This window comes from Geotrypetes seraphini, chromosome 3 (genome assembly GCF_902459505.1).
Source record: "Geotrypetes seraphini chromosome 3, aGeoSer1.1, whole genome shotgun sequence".
In the NCBI taxonomy this organism is placed as follows: Eukaryota; Metazoa; Chordata; class Amphibia; order Gymnophiona; family Dermophiidae; genus Geotrypetes; species Geotrypetes seraphini.
Window position 1 is genome coordinate 12,228,745 of NC_047086.1, and position 19,393 is coordinate 12,248,137.

The following is a 19,393-nucleotide window of genomic DNA, read 5'->3' on the forward strand; positions in this document are numbered from 1 at the left end:
ACACAGCAACGAAGGTCCTCAACTTTAAGGGCGCAGATTTCGACCACATGAGAGACTTTGTCCATCAGGAGCTGCAAAACCATGCAGTAACAGACAATCCGGAAACTATGTGGTCAAATCTAATATCCATCCTGAACGAAGCATCTAGCCGCTACATAAATACAGTAAGCAAACGCCGGAGAAACAAAAAACCACAATGGTTCAGCAAGGAAATTTCGGACCTCATAAAAAAGAAAAAAGAAGCATTTATCACCTACAAACATCTTGAGAAAAGAGAGGCAAAAGAAGACTATCTGGTCAGATCTAAGGCTGTCAAAAAGGCAGTCAGGGAAGCCAAACTTCAAACAGAGGAAGATCTGGCACGGAATATTAAAAAAGGGGACAAATCCTTTTTCAGGTACATTAGCGACAGGAAGAGAAACAAAGATGGGATAGTACGCCTTAGGCAGTCAGACGGAAACTACGCAGAATCTGATTATACCAAGGCAGAACTGCTAAACGAATACTTCTGCTCAGTATTCACCTGTGAAGCGCCAGGAGCTGGTCCGCAACTACAGATAAGAGACAGCCAAAATGATCTGTTTCATGATTACGAGTTTACACCCAGTAGTGTCTACCACGAACTTTCAAGACTCAAAGTAGACAAAGCCATGGGACCTGACAATCTACACCCCAGGGTACTCAGAGAACTGAGTGAAGTTCTGGCTGAACCACTATCCGTGCTCTTCAATCTTTCCATGCGCACGGGAAAAGTACCCCTAGACTGGAAAACAGCTAACGTAATTCCACTCCACAAAAAGGGCTGCAGAACAGAGGCAGAAAATTACAATTACAGACCGGTGAGTCTTACATCCATAGTGTGCAAACTCATGGAAACACTGATCAAGCAGAAACTCGACGAGATTCTAGACGAAGAAAATTTACGAGATCCACACCAACATGGATTTACCAGGGGAAGGTCCTGCCAATCTAATCTGATTGACTTCTTTGACTGGGTGACCAGTCGTCTGGATGCCGGGGAGTCCCTGGATGTGATATATTTGGACTTCAGCAAAGCTTTTGATAGCGTCCCACACCGCAGGCTGTTGAACAAACTAAAATCGATGGGATTAGGGGATACATTCACTGCATGGGTAAAGGATTGGTTAGATGGTAGGCTTCAAAGGGTAATGGTAAACGGTACCCCCTCCAAAACATCAGCAGTAATGAGTGGAGTACCTCAGGGCTCCGTCTTAGGGCCGATTCTATTCAATTTATTCATAGGAGATTTGACCCAAGGGCTTAGAGGAAAAGTATCACTGTTTGCCGACGACGCCAAACTATGCAACATAGTAGGCAAAGGCAGTGTTCCTGACTTTATGATGCAAGACCTACAGAAATTGGAACAGTGGTCATCAACTTGGCAGCTAGGCTTCAATGCTAAAAAATGTAAAGTAATGCACCTAGGCAAAAAAAATCCACACAGAACTTACTCACTAAATGGTGAAACCTTGTCCAGGACCACGGTGGAACGTGATTTAGGAGTGATCATTAGCGATGATATGAAGGCTCCAATCAGGTGGAGAAGGCTTCGTCCAGGGCAAGACAAATGATGGGTTGCATCCGGAGGGGTTTTGTCAGCAGAAAACCTGAAGTCATAATGCCACTGTACAGATCCATGGTGAGACCCCATCTCGAGTATTGTGTTCAATTCTGGAGACCACACTACCGGAAAGATGTGTTGAGAGTTGAGTCGGTTCAGCGTATGGCTACCAGGATGGTCTTGGGGCTCAGGGATCTCACGTATGAGGAAAGGTTAAAAAAATTGCGGATGTACTCACTGGAGGAGCGAAGAGAGAGGGGGGACATGATTGAGACCTTTAAGTATATCACAGGGCATATAGAGGTGAAAGATGGTATCTTCAGTCTTACAGGGCCCTCGGTAACCAGAGGGCACTCGCTGAAAATCAGGGGAGGGAAGTTTCAAGGTGATGCTAGGAAGTATTTCTTCACCGAAAGGGTGGTCGATCATTGGAACGAGCTGCCTCAGCAGGTGATTGAGGCCAGCAGCGTGTTGGATTTCAAGAGGAAATGGGATATTCACGTGGGATCTATAGGGGAGTAGAAGTCAGGGAGTGGGTCGTTGGTATGGGCAGACTCGATGGGCTGTGGCCCTTTTCTGCCGTCAATTTCTATGTTTCTATGTTTCTATGCCACTCAGCCAGTCATTGACCCATGTAGTTAGTGTTTCTCCCAGCCCCATTGATTTCATCTTGCTCAATAGCCTGCGATGCGGGACACTATTGAAAGCTTTGCTGAAGTCTAGGTATACGACGTCCACGGATTCTCCCAAGTCTAGCTGTTTTGTTACCCAGTCAAAGAGCTGATGAGATTGGATTGGCAGGACCTACCCTTGGTGAATCCGTGTTGACTGGGATCCCGTAGATTCTCCTCATCCAAGATTGCGTCTAATTTATGTTTGATTAGTGTTTCCATGAGTTTGCATACTATTGATGTGAGACTCACCGGTCTGTAGTTTGCAGCCTCTGCCCTGCAATCCTTTTTGTGCAGTGGAACGACGTTAGCTGTTTTCCAGTCTATAGGGACTCTCCCCAAACTTAGGGAGAGATTGAAGAATCCGGATAGCGGTTCTGCCAGGACATCACACAGCTCACTGAGCACCCTGGGGTGTAGATTGTCCGGTCCCTTGGCTTTGTTCACCTTGAGTCTTGCCAGTTCGTAGTAGACGTCGCCAGGTGTGAACTCAAAATTCTGAAACGGATCTTCCACGCTGGGCCTTGCCTGCAACTGCGGACTGTGCCCTGGTGCCTCGCAGGTGAAGTCCGAGCAGAAGTATTCATTCAGTAGTTCTGCTTTATCGGAATCTGATTCTGCGCAGTTCCCATCTGGTTTTCTAAGGCGTACTATCCCGTCTGTGTTCTTTTTCCTATCATTAATATACCTGAAGAAGGATTTGTCCCCTTTCTTCATGTTCTTTGCCAGCATCTCTTCCACTCGAAGTTTGGCCTCCCTGACTGCTGTTTTGACCGCTGCAGACCTTGCCCTATGTTCTAGTTTAGCTTCCCTAGTCTCCGTTCGTTTGTAGGACATAAACGCTTTTTTCTTCTCCTTGACGAGGTGCAAGATTTCTGCGGAGTACCATTGGGGTTTGTTGTTTCTCCGCCGTTTGTGTACTGATTTAATGTACTTACTTTGGATTTAGAATCGGAGTTTCGACTCACCTCGTCAGGATCGTTCCTTACTGCACTTGTATATGAGTGCGTACCCTCCCCCGACTTACCTAGTTTAAAGCCCTACGAAGCAGGCGGGCTAGTCGGTGTCCAAAGACGTGCTTACCCCTGCTGGTCAGATGGAGTCCGTCTGGTCCCTGAAGTCCTTGCAACGCCTCTCCATGGTTCAGGAATCCGAAGTTCATTTCCCGATACCATTCTTGAAGCCACTCGTTAGTCCTCAGTATACGCTCATCCCTGGCACTTCCTTTGCCTCTAACAGGAAGGATCGAGGAGAAGACTACCTGCGCTCCTGTCTGCTTCAGCCTCTCACCCAGGGCTCCAAAGTCTCTAGTTATGTTCTCCGGGGTGTTCTTAGCAGTGTCGTTTGTGTCAATGTGGATGAGGACCATGGGGAAGTGATCTTGGGGCTTGAGAAGCCTATCAAGACAGGCGGTGACATCTCGGACCCTGGCTCCAGGAGACAGCAAACCTCTCTTGACTGCATATCTGGTCTGCAGATTGGTCCATCGGTGCCCCTCAGCTTGGAGTCCCCAATGACTATTACTGTGCGCTTTTTTGGGGGGAGCCGATCAGTTGTCCCTGGAGTTGGAGATGTGCGCTGGACTACCTCCTGCTCCTTGTCAGCATCCTCCTGCTCCTTGTCGACATCTTCTACCTGTAGGATCTGGAATCTGTTCCTAAGGGTGAGTTGTGGGGTGGATGTAAAGCTGCCCTGTTGGTGAGAAAAAGAAGAAGAGGGTGAAGAGATTGAAAGAGGGGGGTGGGATCTCTGGTGTTTGCCCATGGAGGAGGTCACCAGCTGCCAGGAATCAGCGTCTCCAGCCATCTCCTGTACCCCAATTGTTGGTTTCAAAGCTGGTGATTTGGGTGTCTCGAGGGAGGACATGTCTTGGGCCAGCTCGGTGATTTGGGACAGCTCCTGGACGACTCCATCAATGTAGGCCTCATCCTCTCGGATGCTTCTCAGGCGTTTCACCTCCTCCCTGAGACTCCTAAGTTCTTGCATGATGCCTCCATCTAGCTGGTTGACCTCCTCTGTCTGTGTAGAGACTGTGGAGAACAGGGGGGGAGGGGGATGATTTTGGTCTGCACGGAGACCTCTGTCCACAGTCCTGGGTCCTCCTCCTTCTGCACGCATACCGTGGTCGCCCCCTGGGTCCCCCCAGTTACCGGACAGTTGGTCTTGATTACAGACATGGCGCTTGTTCTCTCTGCCATAACCAAGTTGTAGTTGAGGTCTGCCTGATAGTGAGTAAGTTAGAGAGTTAGCAGAAATATCTGTTTGTGAGTCAGAGTGAGAGTTTGAAAGATCAGAGTGAGAGTTTGAAAGATTAGGGTATTTGAGAGGGTGTATGCTTGTGTGTCAGGGTGAAATTTTAGGATAAGGTTTAAAGAATAGAGTCTGAAAGATTAGGGTATTTGAGAGGATGTCTGCCTGTGGGTTAGGGTGAAAGTTTAGAATAAAGTTTAAAGAATAGGGTAAAGATTAGGCTCTTCTTAAGGCTCTTCGCAAAGGCGCTTTCGCTAAGGCAAGAAACTGCAAAAGGAAGACAAAGCAGCAATTTGCACCCAAAGGGAAGACCAGGCAAGGCCTTGCTCTAGGCCATCCTGCAGAAACTCCAGAATGTGAGGCAAAGCAACTTGAAAGGGAACCACACCCTTCACGTAACACCAGTCCTCAAAAAGACACCAAACATGGACATAAGCCCGAGAGGTGAAAATTCTCTGAGACCCATCACCTTATCCAAATATCCCTTCTTCCTCAGGCAAACCCTTTCAAGAGCCAAGCCGTAAGACAAAAAGGACCCGGATTGAACATTGGAGTCAGAAGATCAGGTGAGAGGGGCAGTGGGAGCAGATCCGCCACTAGCAGATGAACCAGATCTGCATTCCACACGTGACCTGTGTGCCGAGCAATCCGAAGAAGAACTCTGCCCACCAGAGATCACAGAGGAAAGACATACAGCAGGCCGTCTGTCAGACAAGTTTGCACCAGAGCATCCAGCCCCTCAGCATGGAAATCTCTGCGCTGACTGAAAAGCCTTGGCGTTTTGGCGTTGACCCTCGTGGCCATGAGATCCATGATCAGCCAATCCCAGCCCTCAACAATTATCTTGAAGGCTTCCAGCCCGAGAAACCACTTGATAGGATCCAGCACATGATGACTTAAAAATTTGCCAGGACATTGTCCACGCTGGCAATGTGGGAAGCTGAGATATCCCGAAGATGAGCCTCCGCCAAGTAGAGATGTTTCTAGTGCCACCAGATGACTCTTGCTGCCCCCATGATGACTGACATAAACCACCGCAGAGGAATGCTCAAACTGACTTGCCCTCCAGCAAGTACTGGAGGTGCACCAGCGCCTCCACCGGTATCCAGCTGCCCTGAGCCGAGCGACTGAGACATTGAGTTCCCCAACCAAGGAGACTGACGTCCATGAGAAGCACTGTCCACTGAAGCAGATCGAGACTCAACCCCTGAACCAGATTGGAAAGACTGAAGTCACCAGTGGAGGCTGCACCAAACTAATCCTAAGTGGGACCAGAGAATCCAGATCGTGTGTGCACAACAGATGTGTCCTTGCCAACTGGCGCCTCTGAAAAATCTCTATCCAAAACACCAGCCACTCCCCTCCCCCCAAAGGATCTGAAAGGTCCTCTCCAAGATCCAAGTCCTTATCCGGAGAAAACTGATCAGCCAAAAAAGAATCTATGTTCCAAGACACCTGCAGCCGCTTGGACGATGGCTGAGGGGGTTGAACAGAGGCAGTCTGAAGACTGAATGGGGGTGACCGTGGAATGGAAACACCTTCCAGATGACCTTGTGACCCCCGGAACCGAAGCAGGACCTCCATCCGCCTGTAAATAAGCCTTGCACATGGCCAACATAAAATCAGGGTGGCACTACAGACTATATAGCAGAAGACACATTTAAGACCTGTTCATGCTGTTCCAAGACAAGAGGAAGGTTGATTGAGGCCATGGGCAAAATGGACACACTTCCCATCAAAACTGAGGGAAGGGCCATCACCAAACTGGCACCTAAAAGTAAACACAGCACCGAAGCCAGATTCGACCCCGCTGTAACAGAAAAACCACCAGCCAACCCGGCGTCCGCAAAAAGGGACTCCCCTTCGGGAATGGCGGGGGAAGCCTGGGCTTCTCCAGCTCTTCCCGCAGACGCACAGTGCGTGCACGAAGGAGAACATGGCACACTGACACCCAAAGAAGGGTTCCCCTCGAAGCGGTCGGGACATTTTGTGCATACGCCAGCCTTATCCACCGATTGGCGTCCACAACCAATGTACTTGTTAGACTTTTTATAAGTGCTCATAATGAAAATGGCAAAAACCCAAGCACAACGCCATATAAAAACGGTGACCTCAGGCTTCTGTTAATCTCCTTTTATTCCCTATGTCTTTTGTATTCTTTTTTTTAATTTCTCATAGCTCATCATCTGTCTCAAGTTAAAGCAGACCACACATGGCTCTCTAAACTGTAGTCAGTGCCAGTATCGGTGGTAAGACGAACAGTTGTGGCTCCTCTAAACACAGAAAACCTGGGGAGGTGGGGGAAATGTGAGGAGGGACTTGACCCTTTTGAGTGTGGCATTCCTGAGGTCGGTAGGACCCTCAAGAGGATCTCCCAAGCTCAGTCCGGACAGCAAAAGGGACAAGAAAGATTCACTAACCAGATCCAACAGGCTTTAACAAACCTCAGCACAGACTGCAAACAGACCACTCACTCTACCTGCTGGAGACTGAGTGTAAAAGGGACTGCACAGCCTACTTGTAATGTAGCCAAAAGTCAATGTTTCAATCTCCACCTACTGGCAGAGGAGCGTAAACCCATCCATTTCTGTGCTGGTCTGGAGAGACTTTTTTGCATTATCATTCTAAGGAAATTAAAAGTTCAAAGATCAGGCTCTAAATGAGATATGTACTTTTTATACATATCATATATACTCGAATATAAACCAACCTGAATTTAAACAGAGGTAACATTTTTCCCCCAAAAAAGGAAGAAAAAAGGCACTGTGGGGTTTATATTCAAGTGCCCTGCCAGGCTCTGTACCCAGCCATCCTCCCTCCCTACCCAACTCTGCACTGTATCTCCCTCCCTCTCTGCCAGGCTCTGCACCCAGCCCCCTCCCTGTCTCTGCAATGCACCCCCTCCCTTACTGCCCTGCCAGGCTCTCCACTCTCTCCCCCCTCCCTCCCGATGCCTTGCAGGCCTTCACCAGGCCTGTCAAAAGACCTGTGGTCTAGCAGTGGGCTGGGACAGGAGGGACCCTTCCGTCTCATGTCTTGGCCGACTAACAATTCTTACCTCCTTCCCACCTCTCCAATTGTAAAAATGGTACCTTTTAAAATCCCCGGTGGTCAAGCAGTGAACTGGAGCAGGAGTGATCTTCTATGCTTCTGCACCATGCAGAGCCACTATCTGAATGGCTGCCACAAGTTCTCACGGCAACTGCGAGACTGCAGGAACTTGCTGCAGCCATTCAGATAGTGGCTTTGCATGGGGCAGGAGCGTAGGAAGATTGCTCCTGCCCCGGTTCACCGCTGGACCGCCAAGGATTTTAAAAGGTAATATTTTTACAATTGGGGAAGCAGAAGGGATCCCTCCTGTCCCAGCCCACTGCTGGACCACCAGGTCTTACAGAAGGCTCGGTGGAGGCCTGCAACAGCTCCATGAAGGGGAGGGGGAGGACAAGTGCGCTGACCATAATATAAACAGAGTTCTGATGCAACCTAATCCTAAGACAAAGAGAAAACATGTTAAATTGGTTTCTAGGAATACAAGAAGAATACAAGAGGGGTTGGCAGCAGTGCCAAACAGCCTGTGTTATAATTATACTGGTGCTGATTGCTTTGACATAGGACTCACATCATATGAAACCTTACCTGGCACTTGATAAAACCATCCTGATACAGCCAGATCTGTTCCTCCTCTCCTGTCTCTTCTGTGACTTGGATCCTGATGAGTTTCAGGTCATCCAAGCTTCCAGCAGAGGACATAAACATCCCTGTTTCCTGGTTTCGGATCCTGAAGTATGGGCGCTTCTACAGAAACCCAAAGGCCAAGAGTTATCTTACCATTGGAGAAAATTAAGTTCTAACCCAAGCTCTCTTCCAACACTACCACTGGTCAAGGATGAGGTCTGAAGAAGTGGTTTTCAATCCAGGGACCACCTGGCTAGTTAAATTCTCAGGATATTCCCAATGAATATACATTAGAGAGATTTGCATACCAAGCAGGCAATGCATGCAAATCTCTCTCATGCATATTCATTGAGGATATCCTGAAAACCTGAGGACTGGATTGAAAAACACTAGTCTGAAGCATCACTATTGTACCACTGGCTGGTGAAGAGAGGAGAGGGGATCAAAGCACCAAGTAAAAGAAAGCAGACTGACACATAGGATCTGGTCCCTCCTACTTTAACCAGCCATTAAATTTGGTCAAATGTCTACCATTTGCAGGGAAGAGCAAAATCTGTGCCAAGCACCAAATCCTGCAGCCCTTGCTGAGACATCATAACAAACCAGAGCCTATAATATACATCTGATAAAATAAGCTAGACCCATTACCTCCTCAGCAAAAGGATGCCCTGCCTTCTTTACCTGAATCAGAGGTCGCAAGGAGCCGATGCTCTGCCAGCCGCTCAATGCGCTCCACCGAGGTATGTGGGAGGGTGAGAGAAGCTTCTGGTGACCTCTATAGTGACTATATTCATAAACAATCCATCTAGAGAAGACACAACCGAGGATTGACTTCAGTTTCCTCTTAAATGTTAAATGGGTAAACAACCGGTTTCTCTAATGTGAACAACTATTCTTTGGAACACAAAATTGTTCTAACTTGATGAATTTTTATTGCACCAGCATAAGTACATTTTTCTTCCCAAAGAAACAGTGGAATGTTCTAATAGCCATGTTGGTCCCTCAAGAATCTAGATTCTTTGCAGGTTTGAACATCTATACTGGGATAACCTGAGAATAGTTCAGAATAATCCAAGTGTCTGAGAAGAAATGTAAAAATGATTCAGGTAACATAAAAACTTCAGTGGATGTGTAAGAATGCTGCATGTATGCTATATGGAAATTAAGCAGTGGACACTAGAAAGCAGATCCTTTTACATCATTAGGAAGACCAAAGATATGAGGATTCCCTATCACGGAGGCAGGTGAAGAGTCTTGTAGGCTGGAAGTTTGTCTAGAACCTGAGTCTGCTTCAGAAAAATAATTATTTTACAATTATTCCCCCCACCATTAGCCCCAAAAATCAAATTTCTGAGCTGAATCTGGGTCTATTGAAAATTTACAGGAAAGTGAGAAAGATTTGCATTTGACTCACATGCCCCCGAGGACCTCCACAGAAGCTGTGTGAAGGCTGTATCCGCGGGCCTGCTGGCTCACCGTTTCACTTATCACTTCTATTTTCTTCCCCTTGTAGTTCTCCTTTCCATAGAGCACTATGCTTGGTTCTGAGAATTCCTGGTTTGATATAGATAACAAGAATTTTAAAAAAGGAATAAACCCAATTAACACTTTACCATCACAACAAATACAGTAGTACCTTGGTTTATGAGCATAATTCGTTCCAGAAGCATGCTCGTAAACCAAATTACTCGTATATCAAAGCGAATTTCCCCTTAGAAAGGGAAACTCGCTTGATTCATTCCCACCCTCCCCCGAGGCCAGTGGCACCCCCCCCCCCGAGAACTGGCGAGAATCTCGGAGAGAGCGGGAACTAAGGCCTTGAGCATGCGCAGATGCTCAAGGCCCAGCGAACAGAAGGACAGATCTTCGGGCATCGGCATGTTCTGTGCGTTGGTGCCAGATGGGGGGTAAGTGATGTGTTCGGGTGGGTGATGGGTACGGGGAGGATGTCTGATCGCAGCGGGGGGGAGGGGTGGTGCCGGATCGCGGGGGGGAGGCGCTCGTACATTGAGGCAAGCTCGGTTTGCAAGGTACCGATTTTGCGTTTTGCAAAACACTCGCAAACCGGTGCACTCTTAAACCGAGGTACCACTGTATTCTGATCATAGGAACATCAATGTAACATAGTAAATGATAGCAGATAAATAGACCTGTGTGGTCCATCCAGTTTGCCCAAGTCACATTTATTCTCAAGGCAACAAACCAGTAATTAATCATTTTAAGTATAAGATGTCCCCCCCTCCCCCCTGCCAAGACAGGTAAGAGCTGTACTCAGACAATTTGAACGTGGTATAAATCAGTGTTCTTCAACCTTTTTACACCTATGGACCAGCGGAAATAAAATAATTATTTTGTGGACCGGCAAACCACTAAGACTGAAATTTTTTTTTAAAAACCATCGCCACCCCGTCCCCGCGAGGTCGGTCCCACAAACCATCTGATCCCATCCGCACAAGCCTCAAATAGTTATGATTTTATATTGAACATATTTTATTAAAGTATAAAAGAAACAATATTCTATACAATTGTCATTTTATAAATACAAATAATACAGGGCAAAGATCAACAAAACCCCTGTCTCCCCTCCCCTTCACATATATCCCCTCTACTATCAAGAAAACTGAATAAGCCAAATTATTACAGAATGCTACACAAATATCATGTAACAGAATACCACAGTCACACATGACAGGAATGGTGTTAGGGGAGTGGAACTAGGGCAACTGCCCCCTGGTCAGAGAGAGCCCTAAGCCAGCTGGAAGCTAAAGAAGCACTGCCTGGGCTTTGCACTCCCCAGTTATGTCTAGCAAGATACATATTTCAAATCTGATATATTTGAATCACAAGATAGAAATAAAATTATTTTTTTCTACCTTTTGTCGTCTCTGGTTTCTGCTTTCATTGCCTTTTCACTCTCTTCCAGCCAGTGTCTGTCCTAAGAACATAAGAATTGCCACTGCTGGGTCAGACCAGAGGTCCATCATGACCAGCAGTCCGCTCACGCGGCGGCCCTCTGATCTAAGACCAGCACCCTAACTGAGACTAGCCCTACCAGCGCACGTTCTTGTTCAGCAGGAACTTGTCTAACTTTGTCTTGAATCCTTGGAGGGTGTTTTCCCCTATAACAGCCTCTGGAAGAGCGTTCCAGCTTTCTACCACAGAACTTCCTTACGTTTGTACGGATCTATCCCCTTTCAACTTTAGAGAGTGTCCTCTCGTTTTCCCTGCCTTGCAGAGGGTGAACAACCTGTCCTTAGCTACTAAGTCTATTCCATTCAGTACCTTGAATGTTTCTATCATGTCCCCTCTCAATCTCCTCTGCTCAAGGGAGAAGAGGCCCAGTTTCTCTAATCTTTCGCTGTACGGCAACTCCTCCAACCCCTTAACCATTTTAGTCGCTCTTCTCTGGACCCTTTCGAGTAGTACCGTGTCCTTCTTCATGTACGGTGACCAGTGCTGGACGCAGTACTCCAGGTGAGGGCGTACCATGGCCCAGTACAGCGGCATGATAACCTTCTTTGTCTCTTCAGTCCAGCATCTTCCCCTTCCATTCACTGTCTGTCTTTCCCTGGCATCTCTCCTCCTGCCCCCCCCCCCTCCCCCAATTTGGTCTGGCATCCATCATCTTCCTTCTGTTCCCCTCATGGCCTGGCATCTCTGTCCTTCCCTCCCCCTGTGGTTTTTAGCATCTCTCTCTTCTCATTTCCTCCACTCAGATCTGATATCGTTCTCTGCTCTCTCTTCCCTTTTCTTCTCTGGTCTTCCTTCTCTATTTTCTGCCTCCATCTAAATTAAATTCTTTCTTACTATTTAGTCCTATTTCCCTCTTTTCACCGTGTCTACCCACAGCTTGTCACCCCTTTCCCTCACCCCTCCATTATCTTACTATTTTCTTCCCCCTTTATTTATCTCCTACTTCCATCCAGTATGTGTTCTTTCCCCACTTTCATTAAGCATCTGCTCTCCCCTCTCAATTGACATCCATCTGCCTTCTGCTCTCTCTCCCTTCTTCTCACTTCCATCATCTGTCCCCTTCTCTCTCTCTCTCCCCCCCCCAACTTCCATTATCTGCCCCCTTCCCCTTACCTTTGCGGGTCACTTTCTTTCCCCTGAGGGTGGCTCATGTCAGAGGGGAAGCTTTGGCCGAGCAGAACTGCTTGCAAGGAACAGTGGAACTTACTTGATTGATGTCGATGCTGGGGCCCATTGCCGTTTGAAGAAAAAAAAAAGGGACCTGCAAAGGCGAGAGGAAGGGAGACCTCCAGGAAGCTGCTCTTTGCCTTCCTTCAGCGGCCCAAGAGTCCAGACCAACAGCGGCAGTTCTGTGTACTTTTAACTTCGGCACAGAGCTGCCCCTAAGCAGTAGTTTAGTGCGGTTTCATGAGGCAGCCTCGGAGCCTTTGCTAGGCCGGCCCGCTTCGATGATGCGATGTGGGCCGGCTTAGCAAAGGCCCCAAGGCTGCCTCATGAAACCGCGCTAAACTACTGCTTAGGGGCAGCTCTGTGCTGAAGTTAAAAACACACAGAGCTGCCGCTGCTGGTCTGGAGGTGCGGAGACAAGGCAGGAGGCAAACGCGGTGGAAGGCAGGAGTCCCGGCGAAGGCAGGAGTCCCGGCACAGCGACTGCAACAGGAAGTTGCAAGTCAGCTGACGCCGGCCTTTCGTTGCGGCGGGGACCGAATCCTTCGCGGACCAGCAAGATTTTTTTTGCGGACCGACACCGGTCCGCGGACCGGCGGTTGAAGAACTGTGGTATAAATGACTTAGAATTGCTCTTGATCCTTTTTGCTGCATAAGGGACGGAGACTGTAGACGTCTGTCTGGCATTGGCTACACAGCCTCACACTGCCCCTTGGCTGGAGTTGCTGTAACAGCTAACTCTAGCAGCGCCTCCCCCCCATCAATCTGTTTTGCCATATACAGAATTAGCACACAAAACTAACCTTCTGGACTAAACAGCTGCCAAAACGTCCTAGTTATAAATAAATCCAAAATTGGCTAACCTGGTTAAATTCTTAGAGGGACTGTTTAATCTGGTAGAAGCCAACATGAAAAATGATAAATAACTAACTTGAACTCGGAGGGCCTCAGTATGAACTCTGGAAGATTTAAACGAGGGGTATTGAGCTCAGGTAGTGACTTATGGATGACCAGCATCAGAAAAAGTTTAAATAAGCACAACCTCATACATCATTTGGTCCATTATTGTGTCAATCACACTGTAAAAAAAGTGTTAGATGAATCACTTTCAACAGTCCCTTTAAGAGATAACCCTAATAGAAAGACTTAATAAAAACTCCCAAGATACTACCTTGTGTCTAAAATTAAGTGCTAGTGCTAAATAAATACAATGGACTAAAAAGTGCCACAACCTAAACAAGTGAATATATATGATATAAAAATATAGTATGAATTATAATTACAGATCAAATCCCCTCTTCTAATAATAATATATCAATAAATAAATAAATAAGATACATAAATATAATGGCCTAAAGTGCAATGGTGAAGATATGGACTAACACTCAAAATGCTCATATACAAAAAACTGAAAAACATTAACATGCAAAATAACAACCAAATAGTTCGTAAAATGGCTTCATAGAATGTAATAAGTTCATAAAGTCTGACTTCTTGTTTTGATTGATTTCCCGCACCTGCTGTGTTTTAGTTTTATTTGTTTTCTGCTCTTCTTTTGGGTATGTTTAACAGGAGGACTGGGGAGGGGGATGTCCTTTGATGTCCTTTGATATTAAATATTGAACTAGGCCAGTTACTGGGCAGACTTGCACGGTCTGTGTCTGTGTCTGGCCGTTTGGTGGAGGATGGGCTGGGGAGGGTTTCAATGGCTGGGAGGGTATAGATGGGCTGGAATAAGTCTTAACAGAGATTTTGGCAGTTGGAACTCAAGCACAGTACCGGGTAAAGCTTTGGATTCTTGCCCAGAAATAGCTAAGAAGAAAAATTTAAAAAAATAAAATAAAATAAAAAAAAATAAAAATTTAAAAATTTAAAAATTTAAATTGAATCAGGTTGGGCAGACTGGATGGACCATTCGGGTCTTTATCTGCCGTCATCTACTATGTTACTATATGTTACTATGATTGTATCTTGAGCTGTATTGGTTGTATGATGAATCTTGTTGCTTATTCTGATGCAGGGGGGTACATGGGGTTTTGTATGTAGGGGTGGAACTCTAGTGCTGTTTCCTGTTCTCTAAATGCGAGCTTGTTTCCTCTGGTTTCTGATGTTTTTGTACCTTCCTTTGTTGAGCTCAATAAAAATATATTTGACAATAAAAAGAAGCCAACAGCAGAAGGGGTGGATATGTTTTCCCCTATTTCACCAGATACAGTCATGTGAAAAAACTTAGGATACCCCATGAAATATTCAGTTCTTTCTTAAGAAATGTTCACATATCGATGTAACATAGTAACATAGTAGATGACGGCAGATAAAGACCCGAATGGTCCATCCAGTCTGCCCAACCTGATTCAATTTAAATTTTTAAATTTTTTCTTCTTAGCTATTTCTGGGCAAGAATCCGATACTGTGCTTGGGGTCCAACTGCCAAAATCTCTGTTAAGACTTATTCCAGCCCATCTATACCCTCCCAGCCATTGAAACCCTCCCCAGCCCATCCTCCACCAAACGGTCATATACAGACACAGACCGTGCAAGTCTGCCCAGTACTGGCCTTAGTTCAATTTTTAATATTATTTTGATTCTAGATCCTCTGTGTTCATCCCACGCTTCTTTGAACTCAGTCACAGTTTTACTCTCCACCACCTCTCTCGGGAGCGCATTCCAGGCATCCACCACCCTCTCCGTAAAGTAGAATTTCCTAACATTGCCCCTGAATCTACCACCCCTCAACCTCAAATTATGTCCTCTGGTTTTACCATTTTCCTTTCTCTGGAAAAGATTTTGTTCTACGCAGTGGCGTACCTAGCATATGTGACACCCGGGGCCCATCATTTTTTTACACCCCCCCATCTATATGAAAAATATGATTTTTAGTAACAATCTACATATCGCACAACAAGAGTGTACCTAGGAAAAGGCAGCATCTTAAACACTGCAGTGAGCACTAGAACACCGACACATACATTGTAAAACTAAACAAACCAGATCCTGCACAGTCAATTGATCCTGTACAGTCGATGCTATCAGAAAGCCATGTCCCTTTCATACACACAGACAGATACACCTTTGCCCAACATGGAATAATCACAAACTAAAAAAGAAATATGTAGACAAAAGTTAAACTGAACCGCCAAGAAACCAGACTCTGCATACAATGCAACACCACAAAAACAGTAATACATGTCCTCTAATACTGTGAAAAATATAAAGACAGTAGATGTAAATTTGAAAAAACTGATACATAACAATCACCACTTTACAAATTAACAAATAAAAATAAAACAAATAATGAGAAATAAGAAAATACCATTTTATTGGACTAATCCCCGTAAGCTCGGTCTTCATCCCCACAAACCACCTGATTCCATCCACACAAGCCTTGAATTGTTTTATATTGAACTTATTATATTAAAGTATAAAAAGAAACAATATTCTGTTCATTTGTCAATTTATAAATCAGCGTCTTTTCCCCACTCTCTGTTCCCCATTTCCCTTCAGCGTCCTCAGCCCACTCTCTCTCCACTTTCCTTCAGCGCACGCACATAAAAACAAGCAAGTAATTTTATATCATTTTCATTCTATTCATTCATAGAAATTAAAGTTTAAATAATGCTAGTCACATAACAAAACATGATTTTACAAAAATAATTCCCGCACAGTGAAGCCTGCAAGGATTACTAGATGTCTTTCAGCAGCTCCTCTCCCTCCCCCCCCTTACCTTCGTGGCCAAGTCAAAATGATCTACCAACAATAAAATTTTAAAAACATAAAGCACATTGTACACTTTATATTCCGTGGGTTTTCAAACAGGTCAAGGCAGATAAGAACATAAGAACATAAGAAATGCCTCCGCTGGGTCAGACCTGAGGTCCATCCCGGCGGCCCAACAGGTCCAGGACCTGTGCAGTAAATTTCTATCTATGCTCCTCTATCCCCTTTTCCAGCAGGAATTTGTCCAATCCTTTCTTAAACCCCAGTACCGTACTCTGCCCTATAACGTCCTCTGGAATTGCATTCCAGGTGTCCACCACACGTTGTGTAAAGAAGAACTTCCTAGCATTTGTTGACTTTATGCAATGTCACCTCAGTAACAACTATACAAAAATAGACAAATATACTCCCTCCCTTTTTACTAAACCGCGATAGCGTTTTTTAGCACAGGGAGCTGCGCTGAATGCCCCACGCTGCTCTTGACGCTCATAGGCTCCCTGCACTAAAAACTGCTATTGCAGTTTAGTTAAAGGGGCCCATAGTGCAAAATATAGACAGCATATATAAATTCTCAAAACGGACACATTTTGATCACTAAATTGAAAATAAAATCATTTTTCCTACCTTTGTTTGGTAATTTCATCAGTCTCTGGTTGCACTTTATTCTTCTGACTGTGCATCCAATATTTCTTCCCTTCTTTCAGCCTCCTGTATGCTTCCTCTCCTCCAGTCCTCATTCCCTCCCTCAACTTTTTCTTTCTTTCATCCTGCCCCCTTCTTTCTTTCTCTCTCTCTCCATGCCCCCTTTCTTTCTGTATGTCTGTCTTTCTCTCTCTCTCTTCGTGCCCCATTTCTTTCTTTGTTTCACCCTGCCCCCTTCTTTCTCTCTCCATGCCCCCTTTCTTTCTCTATGTCTGTCTTTCTCTCTCTCTCTCCCCATGCCCCATTTTTTTTTTTCTTTCTTTCACCCTGCCCCCTTTCTTTCTTTCTGGATCCCTGTCCTCCCCCCCTTTCTTTCTTTCTCCCTGCCCTCCCCCATGCCACCGCCGCCACAAGCACCATGCTGCCACCACCGTCGGGGAAAGGCTGCCACTGGCCATCGGAAACAGGCCGGCGTCGAAATCGCCCTGCTTCGTTTCCTGCGGGCCGACCAACTCTGGCTGTCCGACGTCAATTCTAACGTCGGAGAGGACGTTCCGGGCCAGCCAGGCAGCGATTGGCTGGCCCAGAACGTCCTCTCCGCCGTCAGAATTGACGTCGGACGGCTATAGTTGGTCAGCCCGCGGGAAAAGAAGCAGGGCGAATTCGGAGGGAGGGAGAACTGGTGCCGGCTTCTTTCAGATGATTGCAATGGCAGCCTTTCCCCGGTGGCAGGCCATCTGTGCACCCCCTTGGGCCCGTGAACCTGGGGTGGACCGCCCCACCCCACCCCCCCTAGGTACGCCACTGGTTCTACGTTAATACCCTTCAAGTATTTGAACGTCTGAATCATATCTCCCCTGTCTCTCCTTTCCTCTAGCATCCTTGTATCCCCTCCTAGATCAGAACGATTGGTTATGCTCTCTGGATCTCAAAGAGACTTATACTCACATTCAGAGTCACGAGGATCTGCAGCAGGAATCAAATCCAGCCTCAGGTTCTCAGGCTGCTGCACTAACCACTAGGCTACTCCTCACAGTATTGTAAGCAATAAAATGGTTGGGTAACACAAGTAAGGAATCTCCCTACAACTGTATACTGTACCAATAAGCCAGACTCCATTCCATGTCCCTCCCTGAAAGCATTTATTAAAAATTGTTAAAATTTGTTTAAAAAAACAAAACCACATAGATACTGGTTGCCGCACATGAAGAAGGACACGGTACTACTCGAAAGGGTCCAGAGAAGAGCGACTAAAATGGTTAAGGGGCTGGAGGTGTTGCCATACAGTGAGAGATTGGAGAAACTGTGCCTCTTCTCCCTTGAAAAGAGGAGACAGAGGGGACATGATTGAAACATTCAAGATAATGAAGGGAATAGACTTAGTAGATAGAGACAGATTGTTCACCCTCTCCAAGGTAGGAAGTTATAAGGGGATAGATTCCGTACAAACGTAAGGAAGTTCTTCTTCACCTAGAGAGTGGCGGAGAGCTGGAACGCTCTTCCGGAGTCTGTTGTAGGGGAAAACACTCTCCAGGTTTTCAAGACTAAGCTGGACAAGTTCCTGCTAAACTGGGACGTACACAGGTGAGGTTGGACTCAATTTAGAGCACTGGTCTTTGACCTGGGGGCGCCATGTGAGCGGACTGCCGGGCAGGATGGACCACTGGTCTGACCCAGCAGTGGCAATTCTTATGTACTTATGAATGGAATACAGCCCATCTTTGCTGTGGCAGGGTTTTCATTTGTGCAAGGTAAATACTGGCTCTCTTGATACTGTTTAAAACAAAGAGCTATTCTTTCCAATCTTATAACCTTCTGCCCCATGCAACTGCCAAAATTCCGGAGAAATGTCAGCGAGCTGTAGCAGGAATGTAGATGAAAGGCAGGAAACAGTGATGATTTAATGACTCAGAGAGAGAAACAAAAAAACTCATACCTGCAGACTAGCTGAATCAGTTGCTCCTTCGTTCAGGCTGACAATGCATCATTGTAGCAGAAAAATCCACCACTCAACGTCAGTGCCAAGTATTTTGTTTCATCCCTTTTAATCCTATGGGATGAGTTACCCCAAGACTACTTGTTCCCCTGGTCATGGGAACCTCGATCCAGGTTTGAGACTAATTTTTCACAATCTAATTTCCCATTTTTATTTGTTCAACAAATTTTATTGAGTTTTCCTTGTAGCCCAATCTAATTTCAACAGTGTGCCATGAGTACAGCAAGACATGCAAAGTATACAATGCATCTACTGAATCAATGTGCTGTTTCTACAGACTGTTATACTACACAACTTAGACCACTCTATATATGTACTAAGTTGAGTTTTGTAAAATCCTGGGCACTTTTGAATTCTATACATTGTGTCTATCTTTTTTGGAGTTTCCTGGACTGACGGGATTCTCCCAGTTCTTAAATAAGGTATCTTTCATGACCCTATGCAAAGGAACTTTAATGCATTCATTTGATGGTGCTTCAAAGGCAAGAAGTTCAAATAGCTCAGAGTGAAGCTTCTCCTTTGTTTCTTTTTTTGATGGGCAAAGCCTGCCCCATGTGCCTTACAAAGCCAGTAAAAAAATAGACTTTTGGGTGGAGAATTGGTGTTGTTGAGGAGGAAGGGAAGGATCAGAACGTATACCATAGGATTCTTCTGCTGAGTATTCCTGCATGTCCTCATTTGAATGGTTGGAGATATCCGAGTCAGACTCTTTGAAGTATT

General features: G+C 45.9%; 1 protein-coding gene across 1 annotated transcript in view; it reads right to left on the reverse strand.

Annotated features, from left to right (window-relative positions):
* The window catches only part of CRYBG1 (crystallin beta-gamma domain containing 1), a 419,422-nt gene that overhangs the window by 25,057 nt on the left and 374,972 nt on the right, over positions 1-19,393 (reverse strand). Inside the window, 3 exon segments of the mRNA XM_033939447.1 lie at positions 8,140-8,298; positions 8,860-8,983; positions 9,593-9,732. Of these exon segments, the coding sequence (XP_033795338.1) occupies positions 8,140-8,298; positions 8,860-8,983; positions 9,593-9,732 (423 nt within the window).